The 27,319-nt window shown below is 44.5% G+C and overlaps 1 protein-coding gene across 1 annotated transcript in view; it reads left to right on the top strand.

Annotated features, from left to right (window-relative positions):
• Nucleotides 1-27,319, top strand: part of CTNNA1 (catenin alpha 1) — a 118,757-nt gene that overhangs the window by 17,861 nt on the left and 73,577 nt on the right. Inside the window, exons 3-7 of the mRNA XM_058848353.1 lie at nt 794-989; nt 7,501-7,667; nt 8,465-8,584; nt 10,414-10,680; nt 14,313-14,516. Of these exons, the coding sequence (XP_058704336.1) occupies nt 794-989; nt 7,501-7,667; nt 8,465-8,584; nt 10,414-10,680; nt 14,313-14,516 (954 nt within the window). The remainder of the gene's footprint in view (nt 1-793; nt 990-7,500; nt 7,668-8,464; nt 8,585-10,413; nt 10,681-14,312; nt 14,517-27,319) is intronic.

Here is a 27,319-nt window from a genome sequence, read left to right as displayed (position 1 = left end):
ACATGCCTGTGTTGGATGGAGGGGGATGGATCCTGATCCTGAGCTCAGGGAGTACCTGGGGGTCTCCTGGCCTCTGGTGATGCCCTGCTCCCAGCAGGGTGTCAGTCTAAAACACAGAGTTGGGAAATATTTGTTGATTTCAGCATGATTATTAGAGTTCAGTTGTGGGTTTTTTAGGGAAATAATGAGCTCTACCAAGTCCTTTGCTCTGCATTCAGCCCTTTGGCTACGGCTCTGTTTTGGACTGAAAAGATTCTGTGTCTCTACACTTCTACTGGCACAGACTTCAACCTTGTCTGGGGTCCTTTATGACTGGAGAGTTATCCCAAACTAATTATCCCTACCTTGGTTTCTTTTATGTGGTGCCAGAGAGCTCTGGCCTGTTACTGAGGCTGCAGTTTATCATAAATACCAATAGATCTCCATTATTTAAATCAACTTTTGAGGTGTGCTGCTGGTAAGAGAAATCTTTGGGCTGTTTAGCTGCATTTATTTTGGTCATCTAAAGAATCAAGAAGCATGGTAGTGTTTAAATGTGAGAAACACTCATTAGGTTAATTTTTGGAGCTGGCAGTAGTGTGGCTATTAGCAATACACTAAAAAAATAGTGTAGTATAATATATACTAAAATATATAATAATATATAATAATAAGTATAATATATAATACTAATATATATTAAGATATAGTATATATATATATGTAGTAAAAAAAATACATGTGGCTTTCTTACTATCAAATGGATAAACATCCAATTTGATGTTGGTTTTTTTCCCTTCCATCTATGCTTTAGGTAACAACACTGGTTAACACCAGCAACAAGGGCCCCTCCAATAAAAAGCGAGGCCGTTCTAAAAAGGCCCATGTCTTGGCTGCTTCAGTTGAGCAAGCAACAGAGAATTTCCTGGAGAAAGGAGACAAAATTGCAAAGGAGAGCCAGTTCCTGAAGGAGGAGCTGGTGGCAGCTGTGGAAGATGTTCGCAAGCAAGGTAAGAGTGTGCATTTGGTGGCTTCTCCAACTGTGGCTCTTCAGAGCAAGTAGAACCATTCCCATTTCACTTTGTTGCTCTTTCTAATGACTCTGCACCTCTCAACTTGTGGGTTCTCAGCTTGCCTGGCTGGTGTCCAGGTAATTACCATTTAATTACCGTTACATTACATCCAACAGTAATGTAACTGGATAGGTCTGGAAATTGGATGGCCCAAGTAGAGCTTAAGAAGAGAAACAGAAGGGCTGATTCTTTGAAGAGTATTTAAAAACTCAGTTTAGGCTCAAAAGTTAATGTGCTCCCCGCAGCTGTGAATTTTATGGGACTGCATCTGAAATATGTCAATAACTTATTCGATATCTGACTGTATACAGACCAGCACTGTAGGAGGAAGAGCCAAGTGTTGACTTGACAGAGACGTGTTTCTTGACTATGTAAAATGTAAACAGCACCAAACAGAATGTGAAGACCTTAATTAAATATTCCAGGCTTTCTTCCTCACATCTAATGTTTATTTTTATAATTTTCTTTTTTACTTTCTTGGAGCAGACCTGCAAGAAAAGCCTATGGAGCTGACTTACTCTAAAATATGCACTAGTAAATATTGTTGCTCATAAATCATTTATCATTCTTCCAGTCATGAGTCTTTTCTATGCTTCAGTGAAACCCAGTCAACTGGTATTAATGGTGACGGCTGCTGCTGCAAAAAAGGGAAAACTCATTAGCATTAATTACTTGTTTGTAGCTGAAGTTGCAGAGTGGTGAAATATTAGTTGAAAATGGTTCTAAGTTCTGGATGAGCCTGGTTGACAGACCAAAGAAAGATCAAGGTAAGAAGGCTGCAATAAAAGGGGCTAATTGAGTTGGCTTAATTTAACAACAACAAACAGCAAGAGAGCCTCCTTTGACTCCAAGCTTTAATTGTTGGTGCTCGACTGCTGCTCAGTCAAGAGTTAGAGCTCATCTCTGGGTGCCTCCAAAGGGCTCAGTGATGCTGGGGGGAGAGGGAGCTCTACTCAGCCCTCGGGATTGAGAACTTCCCTGAGCAGGATTTGTAGCTGAATATTGCAGTGAAAAGCTGGTGGGAAGGAGAGACTGATAAAAAACCTTCCAGATGACCCTTTCCCATGTTTCTTGGTTTCTTGGTTCTGAGACTGCACATAGGCTTGATGCCAAAACCTCTCGGCTCTGTTGGCTTTGACAGAGGAGATGAAGCTCATAACTGAGAGGTGCTGGAGTGAAATAACTTCCCACCTTAATGTTGCTTCTCTTCTTCCTCCCTTTTTGCTGTTTGCAGCTTGTGTGGATTCTGGTGTTAGAGGGGTGGCTGTGCCTGTTTCCTCAGGCTGGTGGGTGGTCAGTGAATCTCCTGGACACAAGTAGTGCCCACCATCCTCTGTGAGGACACAGGTGCAACACAGCCAGGGTCAAAGCTGTTCCAGTGTTTGACCAGGTTTAGCAGAGCAGCTCTTGGTGATGAAAATGAAAAATCAAACTGGCCTTTGAGGAAATGAGAAGCAAGTGGTGAAAAATAGCTAGAACAGAGGGAAGGGTTATTGCTGCCAGTGCCCAGGAGGATTGCAGTTCTCAGCAGTGCTGGTAACAACAGGGAGACACAACCTCCCAATGTATGTGGTTGTGTACACTGTGTGCACCTCAGAAGCCTCCCAGTATTGTGTCAGACCAGTTGAATTCATGAACTGGAGGAACAAGGAAAGTGTGATGTGAAAACCCTGTGAATGTGCTCAGCAAATCTCCTGGTGTTGGTGCCTTCACCTGCCTTTTGCAGCAGGGGCAGGAGTGGAGAGGAGAGCCTGGGTGTCCTGGTCAGCAGCAGTGGGATTATAGATGAAGAGCACAATTAATCTTCAGTGGAGGACAGGAAAATAGCATTAATAATGCCACTATTTAGAGTAGGGAGTGGTTTAGTTACTGTAATAAAAAAAGATGAATGGATGTAGACAGGGATTATGATGATGATTAGGACAATAGATAACTTGTCTCATCAGAGAAAATTAAAAATTTTTTTTTAGCCCGTCAAGAAGAAGATTGAGAGAGTACATGATTTTAGTGAGCATGCTTGTTCATAAAATCCTATTTGTTGGGGGTAAAAACAAAGAACTGAAAAGAGCTATTTTGAATGAATAATAACATGGCTGCCTACTAAATCAATATAAGTGGATCTTCAAAGTCTTCCTGTTTTTCACAATGGAGGAATAAGTTACAGCAGGCAAGTTAATGAAATATCCTACAGTAAGATTCCTGGCCCTTTAAAGCTTTGGACTTTTGATTTCTTATAAAGTAATGAAACTTTTTAAGGTTTTGAGAAAAAAAGTGGCGATAAGGAATCAAAGGGTTTTTCAGAATAGATCCTGCTGTGGTTGTAGAAAAGACTTGGTCTTGGGAAAGCATTTGATGTGAACATCTTGAATTTCAGCATTGTTGCAGTGTTTGTTACAGGCATTTCAGAGGTTTGCTGGGTAACAGAAGATGCACCACTGCTCCTGCCCAGCCCTGCTCCCCACTGCAGGCTCCCCGTGGGGTCTCGCTGTGAGTTGGAGGGCTCAGCCCCTCTGGTGCTGCTGGGAGGTGTTTTGGAGCTTGAACCAGGCCCTTAACCCAGGTGCTTGGCACTGGGGCAGCTTCCACACTGGGCTCAAGAAAGGAATTTCTTTTGGGTCAGACTGGCAAGGCTGTTCCTGATTCCCTGGAATGCTGATGGCTACAGCTCTCTGTGTCTGCCTGTGAAGATGGGGATCCCAAGAATCCACTGCGCTCTCCTGCTGTGCAGCTTTACATAACAGACCAAAAATTAAAAACATTAAAAAGCCTAAGCCTGTGTTTGGGGCTTGAGGTAAGAGAAGGGATGAATGCTTTGATGGCTCAGGTTGCAAGTGCAGGGGAATGAGCCAACTGATTGAGCTCAGTGTCTTTCTGTTTCATGCTTCTAAGTGAAGGGTTCTTCAGAACTGAGCAGTGAAATGAATTATGAAAGGGGAAAACAGTTTTTTCAGCTGTACATCACAGAGGATGTCTGGCTTAAGGATTTCCAAAGAGCAGGAGGAGGCCAGTTGTGGGGCATCTTGAAGCTAAATACTGAATTCTTCTTGGAAAATTTAACTTCAAAATTCTGTTTTGACCAGTTAGCCAATTTGTTAGAAAGGTACGATGTGTTCAGTTGGTTTCCTGCAAGAAAGCTTTTTGTGTGCCACTTTGAACAGCCATACCATAACCTGAGGGAGCTCTGAGGTGGCTTTTGGCAAACTGCAGGAGTGTTGGAGGCAGTGTGTGGATTTAAGACAAGATTAAGGAGTTATCAGAAGCTTTTGTTGCCACAAGTATCAACTCCCATGTTGATGTGGCAAAAGGCTTCATCCTTTAGAGCAGAAAGGCAGGCTGTGACGCTGCTGGTGGAAGGTGGCATTACTGGTGGGATAGGACGTGAGTGTTCACAGCAGTAGAGACTTGAAACTCTGATTTCCTGCTTGCCTTCATTTGGTGGGGAATGGCAGCCTCTGGGGAGGTGTGGTGGGGGGATGTGAGCAGGAGGGATGGCCTGGTGGCACTGGGGTGTCCCTGGCACTGCTGGCAAAGCAGCCTGGTGCCAGCTGAAGAGCTTCAGGGTACCAGGGGATGTGTGGGCACAGGGGCAGCAGTGCCAGTGTGTCCTGCCTGTCCCTGCCTGCTGCTCTGCTCTCCTGGAACTGGTGCTGTGGAGCAATTCTGTCCATGCTCATCGTGTTCCCCCCTGGGAGCTGCCTGAAAGTGCTGTCACACCCTGTGGGAGTGGAGGAAAGAGATGAGAAAATAGAAATTTTCTTTGGATGGACTGGAGTCTGACCATTTCTAAAATGGGCTTGGTTCCATTAGATTTAATTGAATTCTTAGTGCTTTATTGACAAGATTGTAGGATGGCTATTGTTGCCTCTTCTTTACGCAACTCTGTTTTATTTTCTTTCCCTTCTAATATCTGATGAAGATCTAAGGTAATATTGGAAAAACAGACTACTCATGTAATAATTTGTACCAGCTTTATAATCTGAGTCTCATAGCTAGACTCTTCTCCACTGTGTTACTTTAACTCTTAAAATCCTTCTTCCAAAGTGGCTGTGTTCCCTGTGTTCAGTGTTGAAAATGGGAAGGTTGTGCTGGATCCCCTTGGAATTGTGCACACACAATGCAGTACCTGCATATTTAGGCCAGGCCAGAGTGCCCTCTTGCCCTCTGAATCCAGCTGAAAGAACTACCCCAGGGTGCTTTCCCTTTATAAAAGAAATCTGAAAGCCAGCTTCCCTTAATTGGCAGAAATGTATATATATGCAACAACTTTAAATATAATCTGCTTTTAATTTTGGGAAGCTGGTTATCTTTTGACACCCTGACAAGCTGCTTGAAACTCACTAAGTCTTTTAAAATCTCTTGTTAAAATAAAAGGGAATAGCATTTTATTTTAGGACTGGCTTGAAAGGTTGCAATTTAAGAGATGGGTAGAGGATAATTTTGGTTTTTAACTTGGTTAGCAATTTCTGAGATTCACGTGAAGCAAGTGGCCTCTTCAATAAGTTGTTTTAAATAGAAAATGAAAATATTTTGGGAGTTGAAAATGTGGGAATTTTACATATAAGTAAATACAGAAGGAAATATTTGTATTGAATTTTGGTTCTGGCAGCCTGGATTGGAAGAGACCTAAAGCTGATCCAGTGCCACCCTGTGCCAGGGCCTGCCCACCCTCCCAGGGAACAATTCCTTCCCAATATCCCATCTAAACTCACTCTGTTTGAAGCCATTCCCCTTTATTGTGTTACTTCATGCTCTTGTAAATACGTATCCTTAAATCCTGAGCTTGTCAATGGATTTCATAGTTGTGGTGATGACTTTTGTTATTAGCCTGTTCTAGAAGGAATAAAGAAAGGGTTGTGTCAGCTGTGTTGGGGTTTTATAATATTCTGGCTGTTTGAAGCTTCCAGCTTTGGTGGTACTTCATCTCTCACCCATCTGGAAATCTGGAGTTCTTAACCCTTGTTAAAATAATGAGTTGTGTTCCCCAAAGCTGGGTAGGGGATAGCTTTGGGTTGGTGTTCAGAGCTGGCCTGTAGTTGGACAGAAGCATTTTTGCTGTGTCCCAGTACAGAAGTAGCATATTTTTATCATAAAATGTTATGTGCCACTCTTGGTTGTATTATTTAAGATGATGGAAGGGTGTTACATAGGGGGGAGCATTTGAAGAAAGTCGAGTATCTTGATGTGGTTGCTTGGGCAGGCTGGCAGCTGTGCTTGGGCTGAATTTAGCTGTGAAGGTGTAGAGTGCCTGGGTGGGAAAAGCTTCCTGGGCAAGATATTATGTATGAGGATGGTTAACCCCCAGCTCTCCAGCTGTTGGCACTTCTGAGCAGTTAAAAGTCAGCTGTTAAATAAGTGGAAGCCTCCTGGGACCGCATCACGCAGAGATTTCGGGGCAGCCCTTGCCCTGTGTGGTGTGGGGGGCTCCATGGGACTCACTGTCAGCTGTCACTTGTCAAGCACTGGTGGAGGTTTTTTAGCCTCATCTGAGACAGGCTATTTTTATTTTGGCATTTGGCCACATGGACACTTTTTCATACAGGTTTTTGGGAAGCCTCTGAAACAGCAGCTAGCTATAGCAATCTGCTTTCTGGTCGTCTCTTACTGCTTGACCCTGAGGACCTGCCGTTTTCTAAACTAAGTCCTAGCTGTTTTCTCAGTGTTTCTGAGATGCAGGGAGATCCAAGTATAACAATGTGGATTCCAAAACTTACTGCTATGTAGGAACTGTGGTACTGGAAGCTGCTCCAGAAAGTGAGGGAGAAATCCAACATTTACTCCTCTGACTGTATGCGGGCATTACTTTTATGCTTTGTGAATGCCTTCTGGAGGAATTGCTCTAGCTGTGCAAAGTGGCCTTTGCTTTTCATAGTTAACCAATGGCATTGTTACCATCTGAAACCCAAATCCTTTGCTCCTGCACCAGATGCAGCCCCACAGGCTATGAAACGTTGAAGCGTTTTACGAAGCGCTGCCTGGCTTTGAATTCCAACCAGGGCATATCCAGCCAGGTCATCGCTCCGAGTTGTTTACGGTCCCAGGAGCTGTGGCAGCTCGCTGTGTGTTTACAGGGCTTTCTGCTGCTTTCTGCTTAACTCCTACACGCACACAAATCAAAGCTTTTGCTCAGGCTTTGAAAGCATCGGAGCTTGGGGAAGAACTGCAGCCCTGCAAAGGCGTGCTGAATTCGCCTCTCTAGAGAATTCTGGCATGCTGGAACACCTGTACAAATGAAAATAAGGACCAAAGTGTGGTTTCCCAGCCCCTCCTCCCTGCACAAGCCCCTCTGCCCCAATGCCATGTGGTAGCTGTACTTAGAGGTAGCAGCATGAACTGTTGGCCGTGTTTCACAAACGCTTTGTTTTAGAGACTCAGGTTGGCTTAGGAGCCTTTGCAGCGGCTGAGGCTGTGCTGGGTGGTGCTGAAGCCAGCCCCTGCTGTTCCCCTGCAGGTGACCTGATGAAGAGCGCGTCGGGGGAGTTTGCAGACGACCCCTGTTCGTCGGTGAAGCGCGGGAACATGGTGCGGGCCGCACGCGCCCTGCTCTCCGCCGTCACCCGCCTGCTCATCCTGGCTGACATGGCAGACGTCTACAAGCTGCTGGTTCAGCTCAAAGTTGTAAGTGTGGGGCTCTGCTGTGCCTGGAGTGCTGGGGGTGCTCTGCCAGGCGCCTGCCGTGCGTGTGACCCCGTGGGGCGTGGGCTGGCAGCGGCTCCCTGCTGCCGTGGGGGGCCTGGGGGTCTTTTTCCTCTCAGAAGAATGTGGGGAGGGTCTGGGGTTTTTTCTCTCAGCAGAATGTGTGCAGTGGGCGTGTGTCACTCATTTTTATCCTCAACTGTCAGTAGCTTTTGACATTGAGCTGCACTCTGTTCTGAACTTTTAGTACAGAGACCAACTGAGCCTTGGTCTGCAGCTGCAGGCGAGAGCCAGCCCCCCTTTCATCTTACAGAATTTGGCTTTCGTATAACCAGTACTCCTTTGTAGCTACTAGGGATGAGTAGGTTTGGCAGTCTAAATAAAAATGAAAGTGGACTGTTTGAGGAAGCCCATGAGCAACAGGGTGGGTGAGTGGTTTGTGCAGTATTGGAAGTGAAATGACATTGGATACTGGGTCTCCCTTTGCAAATGAGCTTTGAGGACTCTCCTTGTGCCCTTAGGCTGCTGATATGGCTCTGCCAGGGCCCTGGACTCCTTCATGCTCTTTCAAATGTGTGTACTTGACTGTCTTTGGTTGCTGGTGACTATGAAATAGTAGCTAAGCACTGTGTCCTATTAGCCTTTAAAGTGTCTCTCCAAAAAATAATAGGGAGCAGAGGAAGATTGCTTTCTCTGGCTGGCATGAAATACATTCTGAAGTACCTCCTGACCTGTGGACCGTATTGCTCGGAAAAATATGTGAATATATATTCTTTTAGGTGGAAGATGGTATCTTGAAGCTAAGAAATGCTGGCACAGAGCAGGACTTGGGTATCCAGTACAAAGCCCTCAAACCAGAAGTGGACAAGCTTAACATAATGGCAGCCAAAAGACAACAGGTAGAGTGTGGCCACTTTCCTCTGTCTATTAATTCTTACTTTTCTTTTCCAAGATAAGGCAGCCTTGCTGCTCTTGGACGGTACCTATTCTGTTAATAATTTTTACTTAATTTTTTACATTATTGCTGAGTATTTTATGTTGTGCTCTGCCATGTTTAGCAGCTTCCTGGTAAGCAAGAAAAGTCTGCTTGGCTGTAGCGTGCTGCTTCTGATGGAATTTGTTCATAGCAGCATTTGTTTTTGTCAGTGTTTTAGTGCCTCAATGACATGTTGCTGCCCAAGAGCTGCAGTCCCTGTTTTGAAGCAGTGCAGGTGTGGGTGAGGACAGGGAGCTGAGATGTGTCCCAGTCCTGGGCACTCTGCACTAGCCCCTGTTGCTGTTGTGGCTCACACAGACGGGCTGGATGTGCCCATGTGCACGGGGAGCAGAAACCATGGCTGGGCACAGCTACAGCTTCCTGAGGAATCCAGTGGTGCTGCTCACTGCTCTTGCACTGAAACCCCCCATTGGAGGGGGGGTTTAAATTCCTGTTTGTTGTGGGTATGTTCTGTGTTTGGATAGTTTGTGCTTAGCCTTAAATTGCGTGTGAAATTTGTTTTGTTCAACAGCGCTGGTGTGACTCATTCTTGTGTAGTTAAGTTTTCAGAAGAAAGCAGAGGTGTGGGCAGTTTAACTTATCAGAAATAGCATAATTCTTTTAGAGCATTTTTTGCCTCTTTGTTCTGTAGATATGTACAAACCAAAACTGCTTATGCACCTCTGACACTGCTTGGGGTTTTTTTTGCACAGATTTGTCTTAGAAAATAAGCTGGGTCCAGTCAAAAAGGGATTGCCAGTTGGTTTTATGTATCTCAAATCTGATTGCAGTAAATGGGAGTAGGGCTGTGATGGCAATGCAATAAATGCTCTAAAACTGCTTTGTGATGGATTGTTCCACACTATGGGAAGTGGTTGTACAAAATCTCTAAATCTCTGTGCCTGCTTGGAGTGCCCTCCCTGCTCAGTGTGTACCTTACCGAGGTCAGCTATTGCCCATTCATTTTAGAGAGTCTGACAGAATTTTTTTCCCTTTTCTCAGTAAGGCAGTCCTTGTCTTCATTTTCACTGCCTCTTTGTTAGATTTAAGAGGTAACTTTGAAATCCTGCTGCTGCTAATAACTGTGGTTGTTCCTCCTTTTATGAACTTACTGCTTGTGCTGGACTCAGAGGCTTTATCTGATCATGGTGCTCTGTTCCAAAACAGAGGTGATGGTGCTTTAGAGAATTACAGCACAGAGTGTTTGGGAAAAGACTTATGGACTTGCTCACTAATCTTGAATTAGTGGTAATTACAGTGATTGGATTAATTTTGTCTCATTGCAAGTGAACAAGAAGTTGAATGAGATGATATATTTGTTCTTCTGAAATTAAGTACCTGAGTCTCTTGAGGAGAGTAAATGCCATCTTCTAGGTGTGATTAAAGAAAACATTCTGGTTGTGAACCTGGGAGTTTAAATTAAAGATGATCTTGCTTCTCATCTGCAAGTGCAAGACAGGACAGCTTTTAAAATGCTGGTCCTCTGCTGCAGAGGAACAAAAATCCAGCGTCAGGTTTTGAATTGTGGTGTTGTGAATTGCCCTGCAGTGTTGTTGCATCTTGGCTTTATGAAGCTGTCGTGTTCTGCAATTAGTTGAGCCCTTAAGGACAGGAATAGTCAGCAGACAGATTTGAGCAGATTTGAGGTAAAGAACCTGCCTGTCCCTTGAAGATGCGGGGAGACAGAGTATGGATGTTGAATGTGGACAATGCTCTCAAATGCTTCTCTTTCCCCTTTAACTTTGCTAACAGGAGTTGAAAGATGTGGGTCACCGCGATCAGATGGCGGCAGCCAGAGGAATCCTGCAGAAGAACGTGCCCATCCTGTACACGGCATCCCAGGCCTGCCTGCAGCACCCTGATGTCGCTGCCTACAAAGCCAACAGGGACCTGATCTACAAGCAGCTGCAGCAGGCGGTCAGCGGCATCTCCAACGCCGCCCAGGCCACCGCCTCGGATGATGCTGCCCAGCAGCAGGGAGGGGGTGGAGAGCTGGCATATGCCCTCAACAACTTCGATGTGAGTTGGAACCTGTCCTGCTTTAGGGCAGATCTGGGAGGAAACTTCCTAAGGGGTCTATCTAGAAAACTGATTCAAGCAGCCCCTCCCCCAGCTGGTTCGGGAAAAGATTTCCTTAGAGAAAAGTGGAAAAAACCTGTTTATTTAACAAACAAAGTATATGACCCTAAAAATAAAAGGAAGGATAATATTAAACAATGAAAGTTCTCGCTGTTCTGAAGAGATAGCAAATTCAGCAAGTCCTTGTGGTGGGGTGTAGCTCAGCTTGTTCAGTCTCTCATCAGTCCCTCAGTGCCATGTCCCAGTCCTGGTGGGCACCAGGTGTGAGCTCCTGGGGTTTGTCTGGGTTTTCAGTCCAGAGCAGGGCTGATCAGTTCCAAGAAAAAGAAAAGCCACAGTTCAGGGAACTTCTCTGCCTCAGCTAGCTAAAAAACTAAAGGCAAAGGAGGGCTCTGTCCTGCTGTCCATGCTGCAGGCATGCTGTGAGAAGGAAAGCTGAAGCTCTTATCTCTGTTTCTCAATACAGCCACCTCAGGCATTCCACCACTTCTCCTTCTCCCCCCCTTCACTCTTAGATCTAGTTTTAGAGGTGCAAAACCTATTTCTGGGCTGAACAGACAAATGGAGATACAATTCACTATCATAAAGGACAGAATCTTGCTGTGAAAAACCCTCTGACTCTTGTGTTTGTTCACCTGGTTTGTTAGCCACAGCTTGCTTTTATTGCTATTGCCTGGAAGATCATTTTCTACTGAAGTGCAGCAAGTTGTAGGCAAAGTAGGTTTTTTTAAAATAAGTCATTTTCCAAACTAGGGTTGATGGAATATAGAAAGTTATATATGTGGTTCTTGGTGATGGAAGGCTGTCAAGTTAAACTAGCTCTGAAATAGCAGTTAGCCTACTGCAACATTAGATAGTTTGTTTGAAATTGATTATTTCATAATATATTTATGTAATGTATTCTTGGAGGTGACAGAAGTGATTTATTCAAAGTGAATCATGTATTTGGAATTGCTGAAACTACCTATTGAGAGGAACATGAAGTGGGAAGTTTTAATACAATCTTTGGTTGGAAATGAAGTCGTTTCACACTGATATGTTGTACTGATCTGTCATGTTCTTTATCTTGCATTCAGCACGTTGCTGAGGACAGCCATGCATTTTTACTGAGATGGTTTCCTTTTGAAGCCAGGATTTGGTGTCTACCTGATTCATCCTCTGAATTTTAAACACTGCAGCACTAACTTACTCTAGAACTTTATTTAATATTGCAAAGCCATCACTCAAAAGGCATTTAATAGTTGTGGTTTTGCCAGATTTTGCTCACCTTCTCCTTTTCCCTCTTACTGCTCTTGTTCCTCCCTTTCTGCCACGTGTATTTTGCCAGGATAAAGTTCTGTTTGAGTTCTCCCTGTGCCTGATGGGGAAAGCCTTTCCCTGTGATCTCTTGGGTAACAAGAGGATGTCATGGCTGTCTTGATCTCTGTGACTGGCTTCAGTTTTGAGTTTGCCTGCCTGAAGTTCCATCAGATGCTCAGGAAGCCTTTGGAGTGTGCCTGAGGGTAGCCCCGAGGGGCTGCAGGCTCTCACAGGTGCCTGTGGGAGGGGAAGGCAGCCCTGCAGCAGCAGCACCGTGTCAGGGGCTGGCAGTGAAGAAGCAATTCAGTTTCAGGTTTGTGGACTGACTTGTACAGCTCCAACCAGATAATGGGATTTTTGATAAATCACCCTATTTTACTATACAAACTTTCCAGTATACAGTTGCAGACTACTTTTTGAATGTTGCAGTTCACATGAAACTTTTTGAACTTTTAATTCCACTTTGTGAGTCTCTCTAATAGCAGCAGTGCCTGATCAGCAGGCCAGCTTCACGATAGCTTTGTCTCATCCCTGCCAAAGGAGGCTGACAAAACAAATGTGTTGAGGTTCTTGGCAGATGTTATCCCTGCACTTCATTTCCTGCTGCTGCTTGAGTGTTATTACACTCCTGTAATAGAGGTTTTGAGCACACATGCCCCCAGATACTCCAGTGATGGTAAAATATGAAATGGCTACCAGAAGATAACAAGCTGATTGTTATCTCTCTCTCTTTTTTTGGTGGTGCAGTTCTGGAGAGGTAGCACACTACCATTGAATTAGCCAATGGCTGAAAGTTTTGGGAAGAATGAGGAGGGAAGGTGTTGGAGAGCACATGCCATGTTCTCATCCTGCTGTGATGGCTGCGTGCTTACTCCGTAGGGATAGGAAATGTGCTGCCTGGCAGGAGGAGGTGGTTGTGACGTGGCTGCTGAGGTTAGCTTGAACACAAACTGGCTGAAAAAATTCCCATTTCAAAAAGCTTTGGAGCTTCTTTTAGAATTAACAAATTCCACCCCTGAAACAACCCAACCAAAACCTAAACAAACCAAACTGTGAAATGGCCAAATTATTTTTCTTTATTAAATTACAGATATGTTTAAACAAATCACCTGAAAGTACTCAAAGGTGATAAATACTGTGCAGCCTTTCCTGGGGAGCTTCCATGGGTGATGCTCTTGGCCCCTTGAGAGCAGATACATCAGTGATGCTGTTTCTGCCCCAAGTCTCTTGGTATGAGCTGTGCTTGCTGACACTGGCAAGAGAAATCTGCAGTAACTGTAATGAAGAAATTGATTTTGGTGTGATTTGAAACCTTTATGTTGATGTTTCACTTGGAGAATTTTCGAGAATACAGTTGTATTTACCTGCCTAACACTGAAGAGAAGAAAGACTGTGCAAAGTAGGGCAACAGAACACAATGCATAGAGCCAATTTTGGATGTTTGTTTTCTTGTTCATGATGGGATAATTATATCTGACAAGTTAACTAGTGAAGGCCCGTCCAAATTGACATGTCATTAGGAAGAGTTCTCTACTTTGAACCTTATTTTTGTTGGCACATTTGATTTTTGCCATTCATGTAACAAGGCTTCCTATGGCCAAGTTTTGTTTAGCTGTCAAAGCAGCACAAGAAATGAGTAGCAATATAATCTGCTGGGAAACCTCTTAGTAATTTTACAAAACTACTCATGAAAATCCTCCTCAGTGCCAAAATGGTGTCATTTGCCTCTTAATGCCTGACCAGGGAGTTACTCTAAGTGTTGATTGTGTGCATGATTTAACAGTAATGCACTGCTTTGAGCCTTAGAGTGGCTACCTAGAGCAGAGGCCAGATGAGATTAAGAGAATAAAAGTGGGTATTTATTGAAGGCTTTCAATAGATACACCTTGGGCAGTCAGAAGTCTCCAAGAGGGGCTGCACCCAAGATGGATGATGGTCAGGAGTTTTTTCAAACAATTAAAAGTTTGGTCCATTTACATATCAGGGGTTCATCCTCCAATTACAGTTTCAGGTAATGAAGTTGTTTACTCCAGGTTTGCCCCCTGCCCAGTTCACTGTTGTTTACATTTCTCAGGGCCTGAGACAGTGAGGTGTCCTTGAGTTTCAGGCCCAGAGAGGAATTGTTTTGGCTGACCAAAATGTAAAGGCGGTAGCTAACACTCCATAAGGAGTTTTAGAGACTAAAGCACTACAGGGCTTGAAAAATATAAAAGCTACCTACTAAGGCATCACCTGGGCTGGTGACTGATTTGCAGAACTTTTTCTCTTACCAGAAACAAATCATCGTGGACCCCTCGACGTTCAGCGAGGAGCGGTTCCGGCCGTCCCTGGAGGAGAGGCTGGAGAGCATCATCAGCGGGGCAGCCCTGATGGCCGACTCGTCCTGCACGCGCGACGACCGCCGCGAGCGCATCGTGGCCGAGTGCAACGCTGTGCGCCAGGCCCTGCAGGACCTGCTCTCCGAGTACATGGGCAACGTGAGTACCCCGCTCTGCTGGCTCCCTTTGGGCTGCAACTCCGTGGCATCAGCTGAAATATGGGATTGAAGCCATGTCCCTCAAAGCTGGTCTCTTCTGTCCCAAACAGAACTTGAATAAGTGGTCCTGAAAGGTTTGTCATGGGGTGGGATGAAACCTACTTAAAATTGATCTCCAGTCTTCCAACCAAGTGTTGTCATCATAAAGTGTTAACCCTATAAGTGTTGCCATCACAAAGTGTTAACCCTTTGGCACTGCTTCTGTTTCTATTTTATGATTGTTGGCATTGTTTTATAGAGAAATTCAAACCTCGGTTTATGTAAGGTAACTGGGTTTATGCAAAAAGTTCTACTTCACTTCTGTTGACTCTTGGAAGCTTTAACTGTGTCATCTTTGTAGCTGAAAGCATGAGTTGTCAGAATCAAGTTGATTATTGTTGCTACTCAGAGTAGAAGTGATGTATGAAGTTGAAGATGTAGTAAAAAAAATCTGAGAGCAGTTTGGTGTAAATATTGGGCTCTGGGCAGTTCTTTTCCAGTGTTTAGGCACTGAATGTGCACACAGTGTTTGAAGCCTGAGCGTGTTTCTACGGTTGGAGTAAGTGTCATGTCATGTGGATGAGCTTCTGCATTTGAGGGCATCATGGTGCAATATTGGACTTCCTTCCCCTCCATTGCCCCTTTGCTCTTGTTCCAGTGGGTTTTAAACTGAGGAACTTGTTGTGTTGAGAGGTGAGATCAGGATATTGTATGATTATAGATGAGACTACATATAATTGTCAAAGTTCAATGCTGTTGAAACTGATTTCAGAAATAAAGTTGCAGAAATGGCAACAACTTAAGCAAACTCTGTGGCTTGTGGCACTGTGGCAAGTCTGAAGAAATCTTATTGGGAGGAGGTGAAGTCTTATTTATGATTTTGAACTTGTTTGAGGTGCAACTGAGTTCAGAGACACCTTTTTTTAGACAGTAGTATTTATTTAGGAACCTTGCTGCATCAGGAACCTTACCTTCAAATCTTTTGGCCCAAGTGATTTCAACATAGAGCAAAACTGGCCCAGAGGCTGCCATGTGTGGGTTGGGGTGGTGGAATTTGGAGAGCAGATGCAGTGTGTGTGGCAGAGAGAAAGGAAAACAAGGATTCTGTTTACCAAAGAGAAGGGCAAAGTAATTGAACAAAACTGAAAGGCAAGTCTGATGTAGCCTGCGGGCTGAGCTAGGTATTCATGTAGTCTGTCTTAATTGCTTGTGAAAGTAGCTTGTGCTCAGCATTGACATTTTGTAGAACTTCAGACTGCAGCTGGGGAGCAAAGCACAGAGTTGTACCACTCAAAACTCCTTTGAGAAGGGCGTTTTATGAGTCTATGAAGCATCAGCAATAATCCTTCAAATGTGCTGCTGGATTGGATGGAGCCCTGTCAGCACGATTCCAAATGGAGCAGCCACCAAAGGGTAATTAACATGTGCAAGAGGTAAATGCTCGGTCTTGCATGGAGGAGTTGGTGGCATTTGTGTCATTGAAAGTTGGTCAATAGCTGTGTGAGAATGCAGAGCTTTGGCTTCTTCTCACAGCAATGCCTGTCCTCCTCCTCAGCCATGTGCTTTTGTCTCTGATAGGCAAGTTAAAGCAATCAGGCTGAGATGGAAAGAATGTATTCCCTGTGTTATCTCCTTTAACACATTGTGAAATTAGTGGAGCATACTGCATTTTTTAAAGTCACTGTTACGTTATGATTGTAGACAGTGTAGTTGGGGAAATTAGATTAGAAATTCAGTGAAATGGAGTGGAAAAAGCAATTGATAAATTATGGTGAAAATGTGGGATGGTGTGTAAAAATCCATACTGTAAACCCCTCTGTGATTAAGCTGAAGAATGACTAATAGTTGGGAATCTAAACAGTGAAAATGGTTTGATACATCTGCAGGAAGAGTAGGGATGTGCTGACTTAGAGTAGTGGCAGAGGAAATGTCATTTCATGTATATGTATGATATACCCACAGCTCCTGGGATGCTTTCCTCCAGTCTCCCTTTGAAGGAGGAAGTGAATTGGGCATTAAATCTGTTAATTGCACAGCACTTGCAGTGCATCGTAAATCCTATCCAAGTGCTACAGTAAGAGGTATTTATTGGCCAAGTGTAAAAATTCAGAGAAGATTGGATGAGGAATACACTGGAAAGGCTGAAGCACAGGACTGTCTTGAGGCAGATTTCCTTTTTAACTTTAAGTGCCTCCTCTTCAGTGACTTCCTCTAGCTTTTGGGCTTGCTTTCTTCTCTCTGGCAATAGAATGTTTTCTAGACAGTTTATAACTCAAAGTTTAGTGTTTTGGACCCAGAGTTTAACTATTTCTCTGTGCCTGTCCTTGAAGGTCTGTAAGTCTGGAAGCATTGGTGGCTGTGTTATGGAGTGTGGCAGAAGTTTTTAGCTGAATAACAGTTTTTGGCAATAAAGGGAATTGTAGGATCTCTTGACCCCCACTGCATCTGCTGGCACGGTGATGAATCCTGTGATTATGCCCTTAAAAGAAGGGCAAGATTTGCTTGTTCAGTAGTTTGTTACAGAAGTTTGAATCCCCTTTTTCTTAGATTGGTGCGTGTATGATTTACTTTTTTGTCTAGCACAACTTCTCTTGCCATTTTCAAGAGCATCTTGGTCAGACTAAATCTTTTATGTCAAGGCCAGTATCCTGTCAGACAGTGGTCAGTAGTGGATCCTGCAAGCAGAAGGACAGGAACAAAGGAGCTGTTTAATTTACCTTGCCCCATGTGTCCCCCCAGTGCTGGCACTCTGCAGCTCAGGCGCTTCTGACCAAGCTGGACTGCTCTTGAAAATGGCAAGAGAAGTCGTGCTAGTGGCAGGAGTGTTTCTGTGGCTGTTAAGTGAGATGGGCTTTCATTGCTTATGTCCACTGAACTTCATCAGCCACTTCATGACCCAGCCTCTTGGTTTATAAGCTACATTCTTTGAAATCCCAACTGTTCATTCCTTAATTGTAGCATCTGATCCTCTGGCTTTTTCCCCTCCTTTCCCCCTTCTCCTGGGGAGAGCTGTTTTCCATTATGGCTTTTGCTCACTTCTCACAATTCCGACTGAAAATAGTTTTCCTTTTTAAACTTGCATTGCAGATCCCTCCTGGATTGAAATAGCATGAAGCCTATTTGCATTTGGGTTTTCTTACTTGGAGCAAGCTTGATTCTGAATGCTGCTGGTGATGAACAGAGCTGGAAGGGGAAGGCCAAAATCCATTATTGATTCTGAGTAGCTTTGTAAAAGCAAAGTAGTCCAAGGTCTTGGTTCTGGGATCAACTGCCTGGAATGCAGTAAATGGACCACATCAGTTCCAGCTAAGTTTGTAACATAACTCTCAGATGGCAAGACCAGATCTTTTGTATGATCTGTGGCAGTCAGGCATTCTTGGTGTGTATTTTATCAATTAAACAAAGAAATTTCAAAGCATATTTGAGTTTAGTTGAGCATTGATTGCAGACTTCGGCAGGGCAAGAGGGCAGAGCAAAGCATCGAACAGAATGATGTCAAGATTAATAGTGCAATTGATGAAGAAGCTAGTAAGAAATATCAGAAAATACAGTGGGCCTAGCTCCATGATCTCATGTGGGTACATGTTGACCTGTTGCAGTTTGCTCCAAATAAAAAGGATGAAGCTGTATATTTCTTGACACTGCTACCAGTTTATCCTGGCGTTGCCTTTGCACTGGCAGCTGCTGAGATTCCTCTCCCACTGGAGGTACAGCCAACATCTCTGCTTTTCTGTACTGTGCTGCTCAGCTTTGCCTCAAAGTTAACATAACTCCAATGAAAATACATGGATATCTAAACCACTGAAATGCATTAAAAAACCCCCAGTGGGCTGACAGCTGAAAAATTCCTGTGTTTGGAGAAGTAAGAAAATGTGTCACTGACACAGGAATCCAGAGAGTTGGTTGTGACAGGTATGTGCTCTGTACTGTAAGCCTCTGGGTGTCATTAGCACAGGACTCGGGCAGCCTGCCTTGCTGTCAGCCCTGGGTTACACATGGCAGTTCCTGCATTAGGTGCCTTTGAGGCCAGGCTTTGAAGGGGTTTGGGGTTTAGCAGGGTAGAAAGCACAGGCCGTGCCCTGGAAATGTAACCAGCAGTTTGCAGTGTGCTCTCAGTGTGCCCTGAACTTGCAGAAGACATCAGTTATCTGACTGACATGTAAGACTAGTAAGAAAAGCTGCCTTAAGCTTTTGACAGCCAATTTTTACTGCCTGGTGCAGGAGCCCTGAGGGCTGGGCACAGTTGGGCTCCTTTCCATGAGCCAGCCGTGGTCGGAGGTGTCAGGCTCTGTTTAATATGCACAGGGAAGTGCAGAGAGCTCTCATTTTCAGTCTGTTCTGTACCCCATCAATTTCTAATGCATTCAGCTCCCCTTTCATGCACACACCAGTAACTCAGCCATGTACCAGCAGAAACATTGTCAGGAATTGTAGTTTGGCGAGTGCGGAATGCGGACCCGGAGCCCCATTGTGTACCACATGCTCTTGTACAATAAAATCCCTTGTTACTACATTTGGAAACGATAAATCATGTTACATAAAGTAGCCTGACAGGTCCCATTTCAATGGGAATTTTAATGCTTTCATATTAACATTCTGACTGTGTCCTTGACTGTCTGGATTGCATTAGAGGTGCTTGGCAGCAAATGGAGAAAAGCCATTGGGAGCTGGTTCAGAGCAGGCGTTCCAGGCACACATCACTTCAGGATGGCTTTTTATTTTCCCTGGTTTCCATCTTCTCCTTGGCCTCAAGTGCTGGAGCACCACAGCAGGGTCTGTTTGGGGGTGGGGGTTGTGTTTCTTTTTGTGTTAGATTTTAAGCTGTGCAGGTTTGGCACAGCTTGAAGGTGAGGGAGGTGGTAGAGCCCAGGCTGTGGCCCTGCTCTGCCTTGGGGAGCTCTTGCAGGCCAGCCTGGTTTGGATCTTGGGGTCCCCAGAGAAGGTCCCAACACTGCTGGATTTGGACCTGGTGGACCCATAACTTGCTAAATGCTTGGTTTGCACCATTGTGTCTGTGTTCAGTGCAGTTGGGGGAATGTAATACTCCACACAAGTGCTGTTTCCTCAACCTTAATTGCACTATTTTGCTTTTCTTTCCTAAGCTTCTCTGAGCATCTCTGATGCTTGGAGGTGATTGGGCAGGAAAGTGCCTGGCTTATCTATTCAATATCTGCTGGGAGAAATCATTTGTCTTCAGAACTACCAGCAAAGGATATTTCTACTCCTGACACACTTGCAATTTACAGAATGGAGATGTGTTTTCATGATGAATTTGCCTATTAATAATGTTGATCCACAGTTTTGTATTCCCATCAAGGATCCAAGCTTGGAAAGGAACATGTGAATTTTCACATGACTGTAAAATTCATTTATAGCAAGTATCTATATACTGAAAGGGCTCTTGCATAGCCCTTTTAATGAAAGCATCTGTTTCTCTGAGAATAGATGTGAATTAAAATGGCACACTGATCTGTGTTGATGATAAAGATGCTGATAAAAATTCTGCCTTGAGATAATCTATGCTTTCTTTTTTAATATTGTTTGTCAGTTTAAGATGCCTGAATGCTGACGTGATGGATGGGGTTTGAAAGCCTGGATGGGTTTTCCTGTCATGGACTTTGCTGCTCAGTAGAGAGCTGTGCTGTTATGCTGGGCCCTGATTTCCATTGACATTATTGCTTTGACAAAGATGCTGCTTTTAAAAACAGAACATTTCTGAAGTGATAAGAGTTTTAAGTTGAATGCTTACAGGCTGCCATAGAGTAAATATTTCAGCATCATTGGACTGAAGCCAGATGAAGATGGTGAGAACTTCACACTCTGTCAGTCAGGCATTCTTGGGCTACAGAATCAAGCTTCCGGGTGTTCACCCAACACCATCCTGGGCTGGGACTTAGTGTTAGTTTTCAGGAGATGTTCTGTCACCTTCTCTTTCTTAGGGAATAATATAAGGACTTAATGGAGTTTTAGTTCTTAAGAGTCCAGCTCATGCGAGGTTCTGTAAGATCTTGAGATCTTTGGGTTTTGAAGCTCTTCAGAGTCTTCCCTGTCACTCCCAGTGGTTTCCCTGAGCTTGTCCCAATGTCCCAATGCTGATGTGGAATTGCTGGTTTAGACACCCCAAACAACTTGCACTTGCACACCACTGCAGCCATTGATGCCAGCAGCACAACTTGCAAGTCCTGGATGCTTTTCCACAGCCAAGACAGTTTTTGTGCTGTGCAGATGCATCTCTTAAAGAAGCATTATGGCTGGCTGAGTGCCTCCTGAGAGAATCCCAGCAAAGCCCAGCACTCACACCTCAGGTTCCAGTACAAGCCGAGGAGTCTCTTGAAGTCTTAAATCACTGCTGAGCTCCATCCACTGCCTTCAGCCTTTGCTGCTTGTTTGGTGCAGAGCTGCCAGCAAGAACTCTCTTAAATTGAATAGATTTGACAGCAGCTGGGACTTGTTCTGAACTGCCTTGTACAGCAGAACTCACCCTTGCAGCCTTTCCACGCTTTGCAGCATTTTTGTTACAGACTCTTAATGTATGTAAAAGAGGGAAGGTGGCTGCCCTCACTTACAGTGTTCACTGCAGCCAGCTGTGCAGCAGAGCTGAGCTCCAGTGCTGGCTCTGAACAGGAATTGAGTCCTGGGGATGCTTTGAGTGCCAGTGAAGGCTCTCATCCCACCTGGTTCCTCCTTTCCCCCTCACCCTTTGGTTTTCAGTTGGTGAAACACCTGGGTTTTCCTTTCTTGTTAGGCTTGTGTCTGTCTCCAATCTTAACACATTCTGATCTTCTGATAATGCTTTATAAATATCAACCTTTCTTAATCTCATATTGATCAAATAACATTTAAGATTGGTGCAGGGAAAATCTGCAATAATTATGTGTACAGCCTCGTTTGTGGTATGGAGGTTGGCATTTTGCAGTGTTTTATTTCTGTTGAGCTGTAAGTGGTTTTACATAAATACACTCTAATGCTGTGCATGAATTCTGCTTTAACATTGTGGTTCATGGCTTAATTAATTTGAATTCTACTGTTTTGTGGAAAAATATTTGAACTTTATCTGCCTACATAAGATCAAATATGTAGTCACCCCTAATGCAGCTCCATTTGGTGATACTTGAGTAGTCTCTCAAAGTCAAATTCGAGGAGTATGGATGGAATGGAGCATGTAAGTTTGCACAGTGACTGCTGATCTGTGGATAAACAGTCTTTTAGCCTCCAGCAGGATCATGCTCTCAGTGTGCAGAAGTATTACACACACAACTGGGCTTTTCAATTCGTTGGAGGAAAGGGATGATGGAATTATTACAAAGCTGGAATACCACAGTTCTTGTATTGCAATGACAAGCTTGCATCTCAAGTCCTCGACTTCTTATCTTTTTCTTTTGCCTTCATCTACTACAAACTCTGGATGAAGTTCCATCTGCAGGATGGGATTCAGGAGGTGATGAAGGGAGAGAAGGGGAGCAGTCACTGTCCATGTATATACATATCCCTGTGGCTGTGTCTCCACTTGTCTCCTCTCCAGTGCTCCCATGACATGCAAAACCTGTTGTGCTCTTTCATTTTTTTTCCTTTCCAATACCTCTTTGTCTTTTTTACAGCTCCTGCTGTAAGCATTAAAGGTCCTGATGGAAGCCTGGATATTCTCTTCTGGATGTGGTGTTTATTATCCAGACTCTGCTCTTGCTTAACCTGTTTTATCCTGTGTAAGAAAGCTGATGTTCTGTAATACTCTTAATGTGTCCTGGGGCTTCAGACCTCCTTTGTCCCAGAAAGTCAACAGAATCAATATAGAATAATTAGCATTTGTGGCTTATCCAAATAGTGGCAGCCCTCTGGAATTTAAATAGAGGCAGAAGAGTGACTTAATCCTTCTCATGTCTGAGAAAAGGATGAGGCTTAAGCTGTATTTTGGAAAGCTGTTGAAATAGAGAACTTTGGATTCCTCCTGGCCTACACAGGGACACATTCCTTTAGCAGGAGGGACGGGAGTTAGAGGGGAAGCAGCAGAGCCAGTGTGTGCATGGCAGGATGAAAAACCTGCTCAGGCTTTCTGAAAACTCTTTGTGACTTTGGAGACTGGATCCTCACAAATTATTTTTGCTGAACAGGCGTTCTAGAAGAGTAGTTTCCTTACAATAACAGCAGCAAAGCCAGAGGCTGTCAGGCCAGGAGCTGCCTTGCAAAGGTGGGCTAAAAGGTGCATTTTTCTCAGCACCAATTAAAAAAAGCACTGGCATCAAGCCACAAAGGGAAAACCAGGGCATGTGCAAAATTAGCAGTAGGCAGTGAAGAAACAAACCCAGATGGTTCTGTGCTGGCTTTCACAAATACCTGTGCCTTCCACAAATGGAGGGTGTATTTCTTTATTGTGTGTGTCAGAGTGAACGCAAATATTGTGGGATGTGCAGCCACTCATGGAGTATCGACTCCACTGCGTTCCTGGTAACCTCTGCCTGTCAGGAAACAAGGCTTTTGCCATTCATTGGGTGCTCCACTGCTGCCATATGTGGCCAGAAGAAAAAAATTGCTTCTCAGCTCAGAATCTCTTTGATATGCCTGAGGTGCTGTCAGCTGTGGTTTGCTGAATATGATAACGTGAATTGACGTTATCAGTTACTTTCTGAAACCTGCGGACTGATCCGGGGAAATGAAGCCTGCTGCTTCTCTGGGGGGGAAAAGGCTCTGAAAACAGAAAGTTCTTGCTTTAGGATCGGTTCAGCTTTGCAGGTGCAGCTTGAGAGTGAGGTCTGTGAGGCACAGGAGGCGTGGGTGACATGGGAGTGACTGGACAGAGATGAGGAGCATCTGGGGATGCAGGTGGGTCAGTCCTGGCTGCCATGACTGCTCCAGAGCATCCTTCTAGCTTGCCTTTCATCTGCTGGGGTTGAGGGAATTTATTTTGACCTTGTATTTAAAGGATGGATTCCTTAAAAAACCCCAAAAACATAAAGGACTTTTTATTGCCTTTGATTGATTGATTGAATTTTGGAGTAAGGTTCCCACCTGCAAGTGTGGCAGGCAGCTTTTTTGATACGATGGCAGATGAAGATTTGGCCATGAGGCTGCACACAGGGGCAGTTTTGGGGGAGTTGGAACATTGACTATCCTAAACTATTCAAAACTTCAAATAATTCTGATACTGTTAAATTTCTTTTCACGTTGCCTTGATATATGAATGTAGTTGCATAATTCCTCCCCAAATTAAAATACATACAGAGGTCTTAAGGAATGCTGGAGATACTTCAGCAATTTCTTTGAGACACCAATCTCATTATGTGAGATTATTATCTCATCTTGAGACTTTAGCTGTCTTTTTTGAGTTTATTTTCTTTTCTGATATTACCTGCAACATTGGTATATGACGCTTTAAAAAGCCCCTGTTTGCTGAGTAGGAAGATAACCCTGGGACTTGTTTGTAGCACACACATTTTGTCCTGTGTCTGGTGTTGGAAGTTGATGGATGTTTTTCCTTTCAGGCTTCCCAGCAGATGAATTGCAGCTGTGAATGTCAGTGGTGCCCAAGTCAGATCTCCCTCCATTTACATTCTGTCCCCATGGTTTTTAACCCAATACTGTGCATTGCATTTAAGTATGCATTATTTTTACTCAAATCCTCTTGACTAAACCCCAGAATTAATGCAATTAATTCTGCTTGTGTAGAGGTTGAGTAACTGGCTGTGTGATACTGCCCAGGTGGCTTCTGCATCTGTGGCTCATTTCCCTCTTTTCAAAGGGTTTGTGTGCAGATCCCTGCTCACTCAGCCTCCTGGATTGTGTAGGGAGGAATGTGGGATGTGGGGCTGGCTTCCTCTTCCCTACTGTGCCTTTGAACCTCTCCTTTGAGGACTCTTTATCGAGTCGTTTTGGGGGAAGAAGGTGACTGGAGAGCTCTGATGTCAAGTATAAAATAAGACTGCAGCCATATCACTTGATACTGTTCCCCTTAAATGCCAAATTGTGAATTTCCTTAGAGGCAGAATGAGTTCTTTGGGCATCTCTCCAGGAGTCAAAGAATCCAAATTCTGGAGGTCACTGGACTGAAAAAAGTCAAGAAAACGAGAAGTTAATGAAGAAATAACTGAGGAGAAAGCAGCTGTGAGCCCTTCTGCCTTGTGTCTGGGCAGTTGAGCCCTCTGGAGCTGATGGCCTGCAAGATGGGAGTGTTCCTTCCTGCAGGGTCTTCAGCAGCCCATGGAGAAGCTGATGTTCTTGGGAGGGTGGGTTTGCAGGTGTGGCTCTCTGGTAGCCACAGGTGAAATTGCTGCCCAGGCTCTCCTGGGTGGGATCCTGCTCCTCCCCACTGCTGGCACTGCCAGCTTTGCTCATCCCCAGGGGCTCAGGGACCTGCTGTGGGAGTGAGGAGAGCCTGGCAGGAATGTGTGTGGAGAGAAGAAGGTGGTAATTATGCAAATCTTCCTGACCTGTACCCCCCCCATATGCTCTCATGAAGGCTTTTTCACAGAGAATGTAAAACTGCCTTTTTGGTGGCAGATGCTGTATTCTCCAAACTTACTCTAAATTATTCTCCCTGGTCAGTTTTGTAGTGCTATGGAAACCTATTTCCTCCATGCCCCCAAGTTATGGGTATCCTCAGCTGGACTCGAGGAACTCTTTTTGAAACAGCAGGACTACATCAAGTACACAGGACACTTGTATCCCCTGGGAGTTATTCCTGGTGTTATTTCCAGCAGATTATTTTATGTGTTTTGTAAACTTCCTCTATGACTTTGATTCTATTACCTACTCCTGGAGCAGTGCCTGTGTGGAGGGAAGGGTGCTTTCAGTGCTAGACTGCAGTGAAGTGTAGATTCAGTTACAACTTATTTCTTGGTGTAAAACTGAATTTACCAGCTGGGTTTTTCAGATTACTGTCAGCTTAAGTACCTTCAATCTCCTGCTTTTTCTGTGCCAGATTTTGCAGTTCTGTGTATTAATTCTGTTCATTTTGAATAGCTGTTCCTTTATCATCTACCTAATGCTAATTCAAATTGTTTATCTAATGATCTCTTTAGAAGTTGAAGCTGATACAATAAAAATGTGAAATGCCTCAGCATCCCATAGCTTTGTTTTCCTTTCTTTTCCTGGATGCTGAGGTGATGCCACCTTTGCCCTGCACCTCAGATGTGCTGAGTGTTCCTCAATGGATTATTTCCTGTGACATTCATTTTCTTTTGAGGAAGGGCAGCCACTTTGTATGTGTCAGGCTTGTACAGGAATCTTAAATGCTTTAATGCATTCTTATTATCTGCAAGGGTGGCTGGATAATTAGTTAGCTTAGTAAATAATGGCTGGGTGGTGCCTCTGTGAGAAATGAAGGTATGCACACCACGTTTCTGAGCTTCTTCATCCCCCACAGTGCCCCAGTGAGTCACTGGCTCTGGGTGAATGGAGGTGGTGAGGATGAGGTTGGCTTGGTCTGAGGGCCCTCAGGGGGATTCCCCCTCCTGGGCAGCCAGAGCTGCTTCTGAGCCCCTCTGGCTTCTCAGAGACCCCACAGATACTGAACCTGCAGAGCTGGCACAGCACAGGGAGCACCTGGAGCTGCTGGAGCCAGGCCAGAGGAGGCTCCAGGATGAGCAGAGGGATGGAGCAGCTCTGCTGGGAGGAAAGGCTGCCACAGCTGGGAATGTTCACCTGCAGAGGAGAAGCTTTGGGGTGAGCTCAGTGTGGCCTTGCAGGGCCTGCAGGAGCTGTAGGAAACATGGAGAGAGACAATTGCCAAGGGCTGGAGGGACAGGACACAGGGAATGGCAGAGTTGGATGGGATATTGGGCAGGAATTGTTCCCTGGCAGGGTGGGCAGGCCCTGGCACAGGGTGCCCAGAGCAGCTGGGGCTGCCCCTGGATCCCTGGCAGTGCCCAAGGCCAGGCTGGACATTGGGGCTGGGAGCTCCTGGGACAGTGGGAGGTGTCCCTGCCATGGCAGGGGTGGGATGGGATGAGCTTTGAGTTCCCTTTGGGAACCATTCTGGGATTCTGCGATGAAGAGAAGATTCTGTTGCTTTTGCTGCTTCTGAGGCTTGAGGTTCTTAGGAATTAGTCAGCTTTTCCTGCTGTTCCTGGTTTTGAATGCCTATTGCTTCCAGTCAAAGGCAACTTCATACCTACTTTTTCTGTTGCTGTATTGCAGGTTAACACTGCTGAATCCACCCCCCCCCCCCCCCCCCAGGAAACACTTTAAAATCTGTTGCAAATTAAACCTATTTATATTTCTAATAATGAATAAAGGATACATTAATTCTAACTTTGAATGTCTTGTGACCATATTGGTAGGATTGCTTTATTATCTGTTTCTCCAAGCTGTCTTGCCAGGAGTTAGGTGGCTTTATTCCCAGATTTATAATGCATTCTCTTCCTCTTGGAAAGGGCATATGCTGCCTTGGCTCACTCCTTTTAATTTGAGTTTTGCAGGGGTCTGTGTTGTTCCAATTTTAGTTCTATTTCTAAAGCCTTTTGCACACATGTAAAATTTGATAAAAACTACAGTATCTCAAGGCTTTTACAATTACTGCAGGTGTGAACTTTAACCTGCTTTTTGTGCTTCTGGATATATCTATTAATTCATGTAATCTGTGAAGGAAAAACTTGAGATATTCCTTAGATAAAGTTGCTAATTAACATAAAAAAGAAAAACCAGCAGCTCCAGTGGTAGATTACTCACCAGCCCCAGCAGGTCTCTGGTGGCTCCTGCAGAAGTGGTTTGTCCCCCTGATTTGGTATTCTGAGACATTCCCCCATCCATCCTGCTTCTCCCATCTAACCAGGC

This window comes from Poecile atricapillus, chromosome 13 (genome assembly GCF_030490865.1).
Source record: "Poecile atricapillus isolate bPoeAtr1 chromosome 13, bPoeAtr1.hap1, whole genome shotgun sequence".
NCBI lineage: Eukaryota > Metazoa > Chordata > Aves > Passeriformes > Paridae > Poecile > Poecile atricapillus.
Note: the sequence above shows the minus strand (reverse complement) of the source record. Positions and strands in the feature narration are given on the sequence as shown.